This window comes from Ambystoma mexicanum, chromosome 12, assembly GCF_040938575.1.
Source record: "Ambystoma mexicanum isolate Mex_15411 chromosome 12, UKY_AmexF1_1, whole genome shotgun sequence".
Lineage (NCBI taxonomy): Eukaryota > Metazoa > Chordata > Amphibia > Caudata > Ambystomatidae > Ambystoma > Ambystoma mexicanum.
Genome location: NC_090936.1, coordinates 1053291628 through 1053307899, shown reverse-complemented (window position 1 = coordinate 1053307899; position 16272 = coordinate 1053291628). Strand labels below are relative to the sequence as shown.

General features: G+C 44.0%; 1 protein-coding gene across 1 annotated transcript in view; it reads right to left on the bottom strand.

Annotated features, from left to right (window-relative positions):
- SMO (smoothened, frizzled class receptor) overlaps nucleotides 1-16272 on the bottom strand; it is a 216799-nt gene that overhangs the window by 106623 nt on the left and 93904 nt on the right. Inside the window, exons 5-6 of the mRNA XM_069629579.1 lie at nucleotides 2805-3024; nucleotides 1454-1577 (exon numbers count right to left, since the gene is read on the bottom strand). Coding sequence (XP_069485680.1) covers nucleotides 1454-1577; nucleotides 2805-3024 — 344 coding nt within the window. The remainder of the gene's footprint in view (nucleotides 1-1453; nucleotides 1578-2804; nucleotides 3025-16272) is intronic.

The following is a 16272-nucleotide window of genomic DNA, read 5'->3' as shown; positions in this document are numbered from 1 at the left end:
GGAGCTCTGTACAGCCAGGAATGAGTCTTCTACAGTCCTACCATAGGTAGTAAAAACCCATAACAGATAGCATTGCAAATGTAAAGTGTAAATTGACTGTATGGTCCAAGGATGCTAGCCTCACTCCCTCGCTGCGCAGACCCAGGTGGCGTGCTTATTCAGGTTTAAGCACGCAGTGGAGGTGAGCCACAGAAAAAGGGCACTTATGGAAGCTTATAACTTTGGCCCTGTGGATGGAACTAAACTGCATTCAACTATCTAAAAACTAAATAGAGCCAATTTTCTATCTTTTATGAGGGTTAAGTAAGAAGGTCCGGGGGTCAAAATAAAACATTTACCATTCAGAGTTCTATGGGGAAAGTTTACCAGCAGTGGTAGATAATGGGCCTGCCTCCCACTCGAAAAACACTAAACCTAGGTATAACCACCAGGCAGGAATTGGCAGAGCGAAGGTCTCGATCAGGGCGGTAAGAGACAAATTTGTCCCAAAGATAGTCTGCTCCCTGATGATAAAAAGCTTGATGAGCTAAGCAGAGAGCTTTGAATTCAATGCGCCTGGCCACTGGAAGCCAGTGCAATGAGCGCAGGACTGGCGAAGTAGAAGTACCAAAGGGCAATTTAGTAGCAATTCGAGCTGCTAGGTTTTGCAATACGGGAAGACAGTGGATCAGTCCCACTGGTTGGGCCAAATAACAAGGCATTACAATAATCCAGTCAGCTGAGCACAAGGGCAGCCACTACTGGAGGATGGAGGTGACTAGGCAGACATGGAAGAACCCTCCGAAGTAGCCTCATATGAAAATGGCCAGTTTTACAAACTGCACCAACCTGAGGTGCCATAGAGAGTAGAAGAGTGGGCAACCCCCAGGCTTTTCACCACCTTCACTGGAAGAGGAAAATTACCCAGTGCAGGGAGCCAAAATGAAGGAGTCAAGTGTAGGTTAAGGGGGAAAGCCCACCACTGAAAATATCCAAGAACAGAGCAATGTGACTGTCAAAATCCTCAGTCACAGGACCAAGAGTTTGTAAGGCTCTCCCCTCACATGGTCAGAAGCAAACCTCCCGCAATCCCACAAAAGTGCATATCCATACCAGAAGCAGCTGCGTTCACACAACAATACTCAACATCTCCGCGTTCCCAGAAATGGTCACAAGCAGCAACACGGTTGGCTACCCAAAAGTTTCAGCTAGTGCTGGTCTCACTCAATAGTAAAATCCAGTTTTATTTTCGTGGTATTCAAAAACACAATATGTACGAGAAACATGCACAAAAATGAATTTCAGTTGGGTTTGTTTGTAACAGTCCCAGCCATAGTAGAAGATCTGTACAAATAAGGAAATGAAAATAAACCCATGACATAATAAGAGGCCAGCTCCAACTAGGACATGTTGTTAATTGGGTTTGCAATCCTCACAAACTGAAAAAGGTTAGAGGTCAAATGCAAAACATTACCTTTTATAAGGAAATAACCTCCAACAATCAGCACCAGGCCGATGGGTGCCAGGACAAAGCCTGCTCGGTAACGGTAGTTCTTGTATCCCACAAAGCAAATTCCACTGACTGAATCCCCGTCCACCTGTGCACAGCAGGAAACAAACAAGGAAATCATGAGGGGCACCCTTTTCATCTGCAGCAGTTTATATGACACTTGGCACCAAATCTCCATGATTGTGCATGAGTGTGGATTCCCTCTCTACTGACTATTAAAGGTGACCTTGTGGCTAAGAGGAAAAATGGCCAATCAGTAGTATTTCATTAAAACAGAAATTAGAACCAATAATCGGGGGCCCTCTGTTTTTTTTTATTTTAGACTATTAGTTGGCATTTAGGTGCCACCTGTAAGCAAAAACTATTGCATTGGGGCACAGCTAGGAGGGAGATGTGAGGCACAGAGCTTGTGGCTGTTTGATTATTTTCCCACCCATTGCCTGCGGCTTTACAAATACCTATGGCCATCCTCAACCACTACCTGCCCAAAAACGCATCCTCCTGGGATCTCTTTGAGCTAGCTCTATCAAGCAAGAACATAAAACTTTGGTCTGCCGTCATTATATCCAAGCAGTCTGCTAAGAGCTAATGACTTCCTTGCAGCTTGCGAATGTGACGCTGGTGTAATATAAATGTCTTCGCCACATGTGCCTACGGCCACTTGATTTATATCCGTTCCTTGCACTGAAGTCACGCACAAGAATTGTCAAAGCCAACAGTTTTGGCTAGTGTACAAGTATTAGATAAACATTTGCCATGCATAGCGATCATATTCCCAGATAATAACAGCATGCTGCCATCTTATGCCTAGGTAGTACCATTATGGCAATGCTTGGCAAATGCCTACGCAAATTCCCAAAAAATTGGTGTTCCCAATGCTTGTTAAGGTTGGTTGCAGCACTTGCAATGAATTCATTTTGAGCTCTTTTCAAACTTTCCGTTTGCTTAAAAATTGTCTCTTTCCTGTTCATCACAGATTTACTCCTGTTATAAATATTATATTTTTAAAGAAAAGGACAGAATCTCCACATTATTATTTTTTTTTTGTTTTTACACTTTTGACATTTCATCCAGTTAGATTAGTCTTTGGCGATGGCTGGTTCACCTTGCTGACCAATCCACAACCTCAATACACCAGCATCATATTAGCACCACAGCAATTCACCAGTCAACTTAAAAGTTACAGCAGAATAGTCTCTAGTTCATACCCCCCCTCTGAATGGACTGACCTATGTTTAGTTCGATCCTGAAGCAGACAATCCCGAATGCATGCTACGCCATAGAAGATGATGCGTAAGAAAGAAATAACCGTTACCTGAGCAACCGCCAAAATGGCAACCGTGAGGACAAAGGGGATAGACCATGTAACCAGGTGGAAATAGGAGGTCCTTCCTGATAGTGGCTGGTATGTGGTCCCAAGTGCCCTGAACGAGGCGTGCCAGGCGTAGGTCAGCATAACAAACCAGATGACCCCAGACATCATGGAATAATAGACAATGACGAAGATGATCACGCAGGACAGTGTCTCGTTCGAGCTGTGGACAGAGCAAGGATTAGTTAATAAATGGAGCTCATGCTACTAACTTTACCACCAACGCTTTCAAGCTGAGCACAAACTAAGTAGGAACTCCCATAAACAGACACGCTCCTTTCGTGGACAAATGCTGTCTAGTTTAAGCAATAGCAATATTCATTCAATTTTGATTTTCAAACATGACTTTCCAAACCTGACATTTACACCAGTTGTGGCATAGGTATCAAGCACATGTCGGAAGGAACAGGACATGAGAATACTGTACCATTGTGAATAGGTTCCAGAATACATGCAAAGTGTAAGTGGCTATCAGAATGCACTTTGCCCAGGAGGATACAACTCCAGACTAAAGTATTACGATTATTAAGCCCCCATAAAACTGCTCTAAGAGAATACCATCAGAATAAAAAGAGGGAAAAAATGCAATAGACCCATTTTAACATGACAAATATGGCCCAAACACATACTATACTACCACACATGGATTCACTAGGGCTGTGCCAGGCAAAATATATTCATACTTTGAACATTGTGCAAAGTGCAAATAGGCTCTAAACATACCGTCTCATAATAATGAAGCCCTGATAATACGCGAGGATTAAATGGGTACCCGGAATGGAAATGTACCTGGAATTGAATTTGGCACCAAGAAAAAAAATTAAAAAGAAAGGCTGCTGCCAAGATAACCAGACATACATGTTCTTACCAGCTAACTGTAGGGTGTAATCAAGGCCCCAAACTAACCACACTGAAGGGTCCACTGGGGAAATGATCTGCCTGCATACAGAAACCTGAACGCTGAAAATGGGCCTATTAGGCAGACTATGCGGGTATCTTACTGCAATGGAAATCCATAGAAAGCTAAAACAAAAATGTAATCTGAGCGCAGAGTGGAGAAGCACATCACCTTGCGTGATGAGTAATAAATGCAGCATTTTTCACTAAAACCGCCATCCATCAAAAGGTGGTGAACTGTGACAATTCAGACCCACTTTTCAACAGAAAAACAAACAGCAGATAATTAAAAGTGTATTTAATTAATGACTGAAAGTAGCAGCCCTGTACTTTCAGCTGTCATCTTTAAAAGCTGTGGGAAAAGAAAGAAGAAATCCATTGATGCAAAAGCAAAGTGAACCTTGATCAATAAAACACACAGTATGTCAAAGAATAAAGGCTGATGTTAGAAAATGCAGTATGCAAGTTCCTTTCAGCCAAGGACAATTGGTGGACCTCTGTGCAGAATTTGCAAATAAATGGCTTCCCCCAACCGCAAGCCTGGTTTGTGCATTCCCCATTATTTACAACATCAATAAAATGTGGCCTGCCTGAAGGGTGCTGAAAAACAAGTTTCCCCCGGATCTGCTGTCTCTGAAGGCAGTTCTATGCAAACCAAATGTTCTAGCCAGTGCGTGACTGGAATTTGGAGAGGGGGCGGGGTCTCTGTGTTGCCAAGACCTCCCAAGTGTTAAAACGTCAAACAACAAAGAGGCTAATAAACAAAAACTATAGTTACAGGCTGGCCAAGAGGGGCAAATATCCTAGTGACAAGAGAGCTCAATTTTGCATACCATGAAGATTTTGTATTAATTTAAAAGGGACCGTTATAACTTATGCCTTTTTCTCAACAACCATAAGTTGTTCTGCCTTTATTTCTTTGTCATTTTTTAGATAATTTCCAGGCAATTTTGTTGAAAAAAAATTCTTCTAACCTGCGACTTAGGGAATTGTAATGACCAGCTAAAAGGTGTTCCTGGCTGCTCTGAACATGTTCCAAATTTGAGAGTTGGCAAACTGGTGGAGGCTAAAATTAGGAATGTGAGGAGAAAATTGTATGTTCCAAACAATTATGTTTTTTGTAAAAATGGCGGAAAAAATGGTGTGAACCCGGCTGTCATTTTATTTAATTCCCATAATTAGCTGAATCGGAAAATATATACATTGTGGCAGTTACTAGTAAATCACAAAGTTTTGCCACGTAGCTACTTTTTGGCTAAATGTGACAGAAGAAAAAACTGGGAATTAAAAAGAGGAATTGCCATATGTCTGCTCTAGACTCCTAAACCAATCCTTAGAGAGAAGCTGGACTTGGGGATAGAGAGAAGGGTAACTGTCCAATCCTGGTTGTGAGAACTCTTGCAGGGCACTGCCCAATATTGAGATCTTGATGGTGTGATCACTGGCATATAAAGAGGATGCACTATGAGAAAGGGACAGAACTTCTGAATATTACCATCTGACAGCCATAAGGAAACACCAGAGGAGATTGCTGAAATTGCATTTGGGTGGAGCTGTCTTTTGCTGGGGAGGCCTAAAATGATCTGTCTGGACCCCATGGTGAAGAGCTGGGGACCATTCTTGAGAGTGGAGAGACCAGACCCCTGCCCTGGCCTCCAAGATGGTCCTGAAATGCAGCTGGCTTTCCTGAACTTTAAACAAAGGCTTTAAATGTCAATGTCTAGTGGATCTTCCAATTTGATAGCGAGGTGTTCCTTGTGGATGATTGCCAATCCCCCCTTTCAATGTGAGTAGAATTGAGCCAATTGAGACCAAAGGTGGGTGGTCTGCTTGCCTTAAATCCTTTCCCTTTATAGTGGGTGGGCGGGGAAGGGGGGGGAGCACAACTGTGTAGATCCTTATCCTATTTAACTAAATATATTAATTTAATTAATTCCCCTTGGCAGAACACCAGGGGGGGACTTTTGTTAAAATTTGAAATTAAAGCTCATACCCAGTGTGCGCTGAAAACTATAGACTAATTTAATTGGGTAATCCTATTGGTTCAGCTTCCCCAACACAGGCCTTTAAGTGGTGGGGGGTCTAAAATCCCAAATTTCACAATTATCCCAAATGACCCTCGGTTTATTTCAAAGCAAAAGTGTGGGTGAAATAATAATGCCATATTAATTTGTACAAATCTGTAAACCCAACCGCTGGCCTTTTAAGCAGGCAGGAAAATCGAAATTGCATAGCATTGCATGTGTACATTTACTTTGTTCATTGACTAATTTTGGTTATTTCTAGAATTAATCAAGATAAAGTCAAGAACTGCGATTTGTGTTTTTCCCCCCCAATCAACTTGTGTGATATATTTATGTAAAAAGAAGCTTAATTGAGAGCCGCAAAGACGGTGGCGTGTGTATTGTTGGTGTAATTTCCATTATTTATCATTCAAATGAAAGTTTGTTGGGTGACAGCTGAACAGGGGAGGGAAGGAACTCCCAGTGTTGAGGGTGGAATCTCAATAAAACGTTACATAACCTTGGACTCTAGGAACCCTAGCTTCATCTGTGTCTTGGGTTTATGTTGCTACTTAAGCTACCAACATGCCCTCGATATTTGTGTGCATGAAGTGGCTGCCCTTCCCCCAGAGCTTCATGGCTGTTTCATACGATGACCCTTCAAAATCATGACAATCGTCCACAGGCCATACAAACTAAATAGGGGAAGGTCCTGCGGGCTACTACATGGGAACATGGTGATCTTCTTAGTTCTGCAATGAAAGCAAAAACCACAGTGAATCCCAATTAATATAAATCTGAAATTATTGAGGCTAAGAAAACCTTTTATAATAATCCAATTAATTCAGCGGGAGACCAGACAAAGGATTTATTTCGCCTTTTCAGATCCTGGGAAAACCCCACTGCTTGTAGTCCCCCCATAAAACCCACAGCCGAAGACTGATCGGGTACAGAAAGCTTTTTCAGACAAATTATCAAAAGCGCAAGACAAAATTAAGCAACAAGCATTGGCATTCCCTTTGCCTTCTGTAAATCCCATGTCAGTGCCTATGGAGAAATCTTATTCAGGCACTAATCCGACAAACACTCAGCCGGATTTTATACCCAAAATTGCTACCTCACCCGGATTAGCAACACATTTTACCTTTAGGGAATCTACCGTGGATAAAATCACAAATATTCTTAAAATGACGCATCCTACAAATTGCCCTGGTGAGCTGCTTCCTTCTAAACTCATTTTGGAACACAAGGAATTGTTCGCCCCTTTTCTTTGCAGATTTGCTAATGCCTTGTTTCGGCTAGGTGTTATCCCCCAGTCGATAAAGAATGTGGCAGTCTCTCCCTTATTAAAGAAAGCAGGACTAGATCCTACCGATCCAGCTAATCTAAGACCAATTACAAATACCTTATTCTTTCTTAAACTTCTAGACAAGGTAGCAACCATTCAATGACAGGCTCATGTACAGATGGCTGGCATACTACACATCAAACAATCGGGGTTTAGAAGCCATCATGGCACTGAGAGTGCTCTCTTAGATCTACAGACCTTCATGTTTTCCAAACTAGAGGAAAGTAAGTTGGGGCTGCTGATGCTGTTGGATTTATCAGCAGCCTTCGACCTGCTTGATCATAAAATTCTACTTGATAGAATGAAGACTGTCGGGGGCCTCTCCGTTAATGCCATAGCTTGGCTGAGATCATTCTTGGAGGGCCGACGGTCACAGGTGCACTGGGGGGGATAGGGCTTCCAAATTACAATTTATAACCTGTGGTGTACCCCCCGGAGCATGTCTATCACCACTATTGTTTAATATTTACATTCTCCCTCTCTGTAGTAAATCAGAATCTTTTCAGATTTTCTTTTGTAACTACGCTGATGATTTTCAGTTGGTTCTCGATATCACTGGCGATTACGATGTTGACCAACGAACAGTGAATATGGTGTACTTACTGATAAAGCAGTGGATGTCCACAAATTGGCTTTGCTCGAATGCCTCAAAGACTGAATTTATGCTATTTGGTCCCCGCCAGGCACTAACTCAGTTGGGCCAAGAGTATGTAAGTTTCAGGATAGATGGCAGTTATATCAAGGTTGTGCAGAAAGTTAAACTTAGGGCACTTTTTTCTGGAAAATAGCCTATACTGTGAAGCTCATGTCACAGCCTTCACTAAGAGCACAAATGATCATCTTAAAGTTCTCAGGCAGGTCGCCCCACTTATCTCGGTTGATAATCGCACCAAAATTCTAAGAGCCGTTATCTTGCCACGTGTGGACTACTGTAATGCGCTCCTAGGTGGGGCAAGCAAAGCTAATATCCAAGAACTACCAAAAGTCCAGAATAAAGCCATCCGCATCATCTTCCAGATGAAACGTCTAGAACCTACTACAGTAGCTAGGAAAAAACTAAATTGGCTACCAGAATCCAGTTCAAACTCCTAACTATCTACCATAAATGCATTTTTGGGAATGCTCCTACTTATCTGAAGGACATTGTTAGTATTTATCAGCCCAAAAGAAATCTTAGGTCAGCCGAAGACTTCTTATAGTACAACATCGAGTGAAACGATCTAGTGGGCTTGGCAGGGCCTTTTCCACCCAAGGAGCAAAGGCATGGAATGTGCTACTGGCATCCCTGCATAAGACTAAGGATCTCTTTGCGTTCCGGCAACATTTGAAAACATATCTCTTTAATTAGTATGAATTCCCGATAGCAGCTCGGTCACTATACCTGTCTCTCGGCGCCTGGATGCCTACGGGCTTTGGCGCAGTACAAGCAAAAATAACATAACAAAACAATGAAAATGAGTTTCCACTAATCTCTGAAGCATCACCTGATGATGCACTGTGTTGAAAGCTTCAGGGCCGGACATTCCAACGCCAAATCTGCCCCAGTCCTATAGAGTTAAAGAGATCATCCAACATGCCACCAGTTCTACTATCACAACAGAAACCCAACCGAGTGGAACCATAGGAGCATACAGCTTCTAAACATCCTGTGAACTGAGAAGTGGCTACACTTTTGAAAGGTTCCTGAAGAAAGCGACAAGGGGAGGGAGGTTGATAGTTGAGCAGGAGCAGGTCATAAGGTAAACCAGTCCTTCTATTGCGGTCAGAAGTTGCATTTCAAGCAACGCCCTAAAGGGGACAAGAGGTTGTCTGAAAGAGAGGAGTTCAACAGTATAGTCATCAACGGGGAGGTGATGGACAGGAAGAACAAAGCACCTTCAGCTGAGCCGATTTGGTCAGTTGCTGAACTGGAACAAAGGTTTCCAGGGAAAAAATGTGTCAGGATTAGTCAGGCGAGTACAAAGGCAGCGAATATGGCAAGGGAAATGTGCACTAAATTACACAGTGAAAGGCTTCGAATTAAACTACGTGCACACAGGAACAACGACTCATGTATGCTAGAACCCAGGAGTGCAAATAGAGTGTGACAACAAAACCAATATATGAAAAGGGATGTGGGGTAAGCACCTGACCGCGAGGAAAGTCGGCAAGCGCCTTACCCCCAATTGCTGTTACAGGTACTGACAGCGCTAAACCCACGTGGAGGGCAAGCAATGACAGGATCTGTGAACTAACACTCTTGATGGTATTAAATAAGGGAACTAAAGAACAGTACTCACGAGGACGAGATAAACCTCTTGAAAGTCAGCTAGCCCACGAATCCTGTTGATGAAACTGGGACTCAGAAAGGCTATAACAGCAATGGGAGGAAAACTAAATACCTAAGTTGGAATAGTGTTTACAAATTAGTGAGGAAAACATAAGCATTCACACAGGAGCTAGCTACAACCGCACACCACACCTAAATATCAAATGGGAAATAAATGCAGTTGTGCAATGGAAAACATGGAATGGATCCCAATGGAAAATAAGGATCAGGAGCAGGGAAAAACGAAATAACCAATGCAAACTTCCCCCTACCCCTCCAAGGGAAAGACAGGATGCTAATCTAAGAGGAAGGCTAAGGCATACGGGTTTACAGCAGCAAAGGACAGAGTCAAAGAAATATAGAACACAGACAAACTGGGCTGCATCTAAAAGGGGAAAGCACTGAGAAATGCTGCCTGCAAACAGAGGAAGACAAAAAGGGAATCAAGGGAGCAGAAATCAATTAGCGCATTAATCCGAAATTCAGGGCGGAGGAACAAGAAAACAGGAACTAGGAACTAGGTACAAAGGCAAGGAACAAGGGACTAGTCACAACAGGAACACTGCAAACGATGACCAGCGCTGGACTGAAGTAAGACTGAGGCTTTTAAAGCTGCTTAACGAGCACACGCCTCAGGTGTGCTGATTGCTGCACCTGCAGCCACAGCTGTTACCTATCCTCCACCCAACCTTGTCCTGCAAGGGTGGAGGTGGAGCAGTGGGCCAGGCATTCTGGGAAGCATAGTCATTTGGTTAAAGAAGCATGCTGGCTGCCAAAAACCTGGAATGGATCCGGAAGGGAAGTAGCTTGGAAAATAGGGATTTAGCGCTCCCAATTCATCACAGCACTGTAGCATAAGGTTCGGAGGAAAGGTCCAGTAGGGCATAAACCCCAAATCATGCCCCCAAGTGGTGGGAACGGGAGCGAAGGGAGCGAGTCGTGACAGTATACCCCCTCCTACGGCCGTCTTTGGGTGCCCGCCACCCGCACGAGACATCTTCTTTCCATGATGGGAGTGCTTTTTCTTTGGAGGTGGCACTGATGGAAACGGTGGCTTCTGGTGAAGAAGAGACTCATGGTTCGAAGAAAGGCATGAAGGACTTGCAGGACCTGAAGCAGAGTTGGAAGGTCCAGGAAGCACAGTCACTGGGAGTGGACCCTTATAAGTCTTTGAGGAGGGAGGCAGGCTGGTGCAACATGCCTTAGACAATGGTAGAAGCCCTGTTAGCCTTTCTGCCGAGAGTGGACATGCGGGAGGTGAGGAAATTGCTGGCTTCAGGAAAGGTTTATGTTCAGCCATTAGAGAAGGTGGCGGCTGAGGTAGAGGTTCAGATTTTCTTCTGTCATCCATCTGGGAAAAGGCTTGTGGTTGAAAGTGACTAAGGTTTGACTGCACATGTTCTACGCCTTGGAGACCTGAAAGTCCAATGGGTTGTACAAGGCTGGTACTCCTGGTGACAGTCGTGTAACCACCTTGTTGCACGTGGGATACAACAGCAGGGACGTTTGGCATACTGATAGGAGTGATAGACACAGTACTTGGTATTTCAGGCACACTTGCAGAAGGAGCAATAACAGACACATTTTGAACTGCAGCAGTCATTCCCTTCCTTTGGCTACTAGCACCCAACTGGTGCTTCTTGGCGGAATTCGGTTGCACAAGTCCTGTAGGTAATACGCCGGTCTGCACCACCCCCTGTGCACACCCAGGTGAGTGGTTCTGACTCACCACTTGGTCCAGCTTGATGACTCTGAAGCGGGAGCTGGCAAAAGTCTCAAACTCTGATGCTGCATTTTTAGGAGGCTCTGATGCAAAAGTGAAGCAGTTGGGAGAATCGTCTTGTGGAAAAGGCAGGCATTCTGGTGCTCCTCCTGAAGCAAAAGAAAGGCAAGCTAGACGTTCATCGACAGTAAATGGTTGGGATTCAGGAGGAATCGCTGGAGCAGAAGAAAATACAGCAGGATCTGATGGTGTAGACAGGTATACCTCTGATATTGGCAGCGAGGCTAAGCAGGATACAGGCGTCTCATGAACTGAAGGCAAATACTCAGTATACTCCGGTACTGAAGACATGCACTTTTGATGGACTACCGGAGGCTCTAAAGCTGAAGGATGATCTGCAGGATGAGTCAGTGTAGCTGAAGACAGGCAGGCCAGGGGAAACCTTGAGGCTGAAGGCATGCAAGCTGAAGCAATCTCGGTTGCTGGATACAAACATGTCCAGGTCTTTGGGACTGGCTCTTGAGTAAATGGCAGACATGGCAGCGGTTCATTGGTTGAAGACACGTGTGCCAAAGATGACTGCAGGGCTGTGGATTGGATCATAGAAGAGTCAATGGTTGTAGGAGGACAGACAGAAGTCTCAGAAGTTGACAGACACCTTGGTGGCTCAGGAATGGAGGGCACCTTTAGGGCAGTAGACTCCTTGGCACCAGTAACCAAAGACTGAGCTGTACCCTTGCAGTCCCTTTCTTTAGTGGGTGACACAGAGTCTCTTTCTTTGTAGAAGTCAAAATCAACCAGTGGAATCACCATAGTAAAGTCTCTGTTAATCAGGATTTCGTCAATTGTCCATTCCTCTGTTTTAGCTTCTGAAAGAGGCAGATTAACAATCAACAGTTCAGGAATCGCCTGCCGGTTTTTTGGTTCTGTATACTGTGGAATGAGTCCATCAGAACATGAAATCTGTACTGTCTGACTGTTCGTATTGATCAGAATTGGCAGAAGGAAGAGTGAACCCAGAGGTAACATCGTTTTCCACATCAGCTTTAACATCTACTTCAGTCTCAGCAGCTGTATCAAGAGCAGGGCCTAAGCCTACTGTAGTGACTGAATCTGTGTATGCCACCATTGTGGATTGTGTTTGGAAATCATAAGCTTGTATGTGTGCTAGCTCAGAATAATGACAAACTGCTACACAGGAAATTTTAGGTAAAGGAGTGGCTTGTAAATCTTCAGCTAACTGCAATCCCTGACAAACAGCAGAACAATTGTTAGAAACTGTGCCCAGATTAAGCGCTGTGCTAGACGAAAGACCTTCACTCCCAATAGATCTAACATATTGACAAATATCATGGTTTACCAAAGTCTCTGCACTCAGGGGCTGAACAGTGTTCACTTCCTCAACATCAACAGATAAAGTCTGAGGTGTATTCAGTAAAGAGTGCAAGGTTTTATTCTCCTCTTGTAAAGAAATGAATTCTTGTCTTAACTCCTCAAGCTTAGCTCTTAGCATGCCCTGCATTAACTGTACATCACTATCAGTAGGCACAGGGGGAGGCATAGTGGCATCAGGGCTGGATCCTGCACTAGCAATCTGGATGTGCACCGATTGTACATTGTCCTCTACTGCTTGCAGGTTCTGCGATTTATAGTTTCTCTTACCAACTTGGTCTGTGTTTCCCTTAAGCAAACTATTGACATTAGACCTCTTGACATTAGGGACTACAGTATGTACCTGTGCAAAGGAGTATGCTTTAGACTGAGGGTAGAAAACAGAAGTTATGCAAGGAACCCCTCCATTCTTTATGTTTGTAACATGAAACGGTTCTATCTGAGGTGAAGCACAACTGGAATCATGGGGTTCAACAACAGAGGTACTCTTGTATAATAAGTCTAACAGTGTGTTGTTTTCTGCGGCTAAGGCTTGCGCTGACATAGAATCGGGATCAAAACAAAAGATAGAACTAGGATCAGGCAATGTAGGATGTGCCATCCTATGGGAAAAATACTTTGCACGTAAATGCCCATTCGTGACAAGGAGTTCATTTAAGTCAGGACTAGTGATTTGATTGTCACAGGTAAATGTAGGGGAAGCTTTCTGTACAAACTTGTTAGAGGCCTTGCTGCCTTTCTTTCTTAAACTTGCCATATTCAATGGGAATTTTGGGCTGGTCATTCTGTCAGGATTAGTCAGGCGAGTACAAAGGCAGCGAATATGGCAAGGGAAATGTGCACTAAATTACACAGTGAAAGGCTTCGAATTAAACTACGTGCACACAGGAACAACGACTCATGTATGCTAGAACCCAGGAGTGCAAATAGAGTGTGACAACAAAACCAATATATGAAAAGGGATGTGGGGTAAGCACCTGACCGTGAGGAAAGTCGGCAAGCGCCTTACCCCCAATTGCTGTTACAGGTACTGACAGCTCTAAACCCACGTGGAGGGCAAGCAATGACTGGATCTGTGAACTAACACTCTTGATGGTATTAAATAAGGGAACTAAAGAACAGTACTCGCGAGGACGAGATAAACCTCTTGAAAGTCAGCTAGCCCACGAATCCTGTTGATGAAACTGGGACTCAGAAAGGCTATAACAGCAATGGGAGGAAAACTAAATACCTAAGTTGGAATAGTGTTTACAAATTAGTGAGGAAAACATAAGCATTCACACAGGAGCTAGCTACAACCGCACACCACACCTAAATATCAAATGGGAAATAAATGCAGTTGTGCAATGGAAAACATGGAATGGATCCCAATGGAAAATAAGGATCAGGAGCAGGGAAAAACGAAATAACCAATGCAAACTTCCCCCTACCCCTCCAAGGGAAAGACAGGATGCTAATCTAAGAGGAAGGCTAAGGCATACGGGTTTACAGCAGCAAAGGACAGAGTCAAGGAAATATAGAACACAGACAAACTGGGCTGCATCTAAAAGGGGAAAGCACTGAGAAATGCTGCCTGCAAACAGAGGAAGACAAAAAGTGAATCAAGGGAGCAGAAATCAATTAGCGCATGAATCCGAAATTCAGGGCGGAGGAACAAGAAAACAGGAACTAGGAACTAGGTACAAAGGCAAGGAACAAGGGACTAGTCACAACAGGAACACTGCAAACGATGACCAGCGCTGGACTGAAGTAAGACTGAGGCTTTTAAAGCTGCTTAACGAGCACACGCCTCAGGTGTGCTGATTGCTGCACCTGCAGCCACAGCTGTTACCTATCCTCCACCCAACCTTGTCCTGCAAGGGTGGAGGTGGAGCAGTGGGCCAGGCATTCTGGGAAGCATAGTCATTTGGTTAAAGAAGCATGCTGGCTGCCAAAAACCTGGAATGGATCCGGAAGGGAAGTAGCTTGGAAAATAGGGATTTAGCGCTCCCAATTCATCACAGCACTGTAGCATAAGGTTCGGAGGAAAGGTCCAGTAGGGAATAAACCCCAAATCATGCCCCCAAGTGGTGGGAACGGGAGCGAAGGGAGCGAGTCGTGACAAAATGTGCTGAAGAATCGGATGTTGCAAACTGACAAAATGGCAGATCTCATTCACAAGAGCCGATTTAAATGACTAAATAACTCAAAGACCTGATGGTTATTAGGCTTAAGCAGTTGAAGAGTTCTGAGGTGTATTCCGGCTAGTTTTCATGCTTCGGCTATGGTTAACAGCAGTCTTAATTACTGCAATACAACTTTGTTGGCTCAGTCCTTGTATTTGTTACATTGCTTGAAAGTATTGCAGAACGCCGCAGTTTGCCTAGCCGCAGGTATACCTTATGGTCACTCTGTCCGTTTCCCGTCATAACCTTCACTGGCTGCTTGTTGTGGCACACATTCAATTTAAATCCTTGTGCACGATCGAGTCATACTATGGTTGTGTATCCTTACAAGAGAAAATCCTCCTTTACTGCCCTGCTTCTCCTTTGCACTTCACCTCCTCTGGGTTACTCATGGTGCCTAGCTATCATTTGGAATGTTGTGGTGGCCGTGCTTTTTCAGTGGCTGGCCCCAAGCTTTGGAATTCTCTCCCATTGTCCCTTCGGTCCATTTTAGATTGTAATCTCTTTAAGGCTTCCCTTAAAAAGTACTTGATTTCAGAAATACTCTGTGTGCTGCTGCTCACATCTTTTAGTGCCAAGGTGCCTTTGGTGAATGTTTACGGTATACAAGTTCCAGATAGATAGATGGTGTCGCAGTCTGGTTGAAACAAGGTGGCCACCATCCGGAATGGTTCAGGTGAATAGCTCTTTGCGTCTGCGTTCCTTGCAGTGGCAGATAGGTTTTTCCTGGAATTTAATCAAACTAATGCCTTTTCAGAAGGTCAGAAATGACGCTCAGAGATTAGTCTGCATCTGTGCATCTTGACGATCTTGCATTATGGACTGAACTAGTAAGAGAAGGAAGTAAGCAATATCAATCACCATCCTGGATGGTCGACTGGAGTATCAAACTGTGATTCTGAACCAGCTCATCAGCAGTAGATTTCACATAGGACAAATGGCCCATCCAGGCAACTGTAAATGGAACTGGCTCCATCAGAGTCTTAAACTGGAACTAATGCGAACTCCAACATGACGCTAAGGGGAACACAAGAGAACAACCGTCTAGGTTTTTGCCACCAGCGAGTGATCTCTTCTCCAGGAACAATGCAGGGAATTGCAGATGTTTTGGGGCTAAAACAGACCCCTAGGTAAGCCTTGCTCTGGAATGGCTACCTAGATCATAGATTTCACTAGTGGGATCAATTGTAAAACATGCAATCTGGATCTTTTGTCCGCTGGCTTCCAGTGGCCACTGAATCCGTCATTCCCTCCATATCCAACATTCACATTTCAGCAAAGTGATTAAGAGAGATCAATGCTTAAAATGATGTGATTGGAGGTGAACGTCTTACGCAATTAGCGTGCTTTCTCCAAATGATCCATCTCGAGAGATTGTTTTCACCACCCACTAGAATCAATCATTGAATATAGCGCCGCCTTTGATGTGACCCAACCTTGAATTAGGTACCTTAGCAGCATCAGTGTCTAGTGACCTTTGATACAATGCACATGTGGTACAGTATCAGTGTCCATCAGGGTTTGTAGGTGCAGGACTTGAACATTTTGCCCTTTTGTGCCAAACAGGTATCAGCA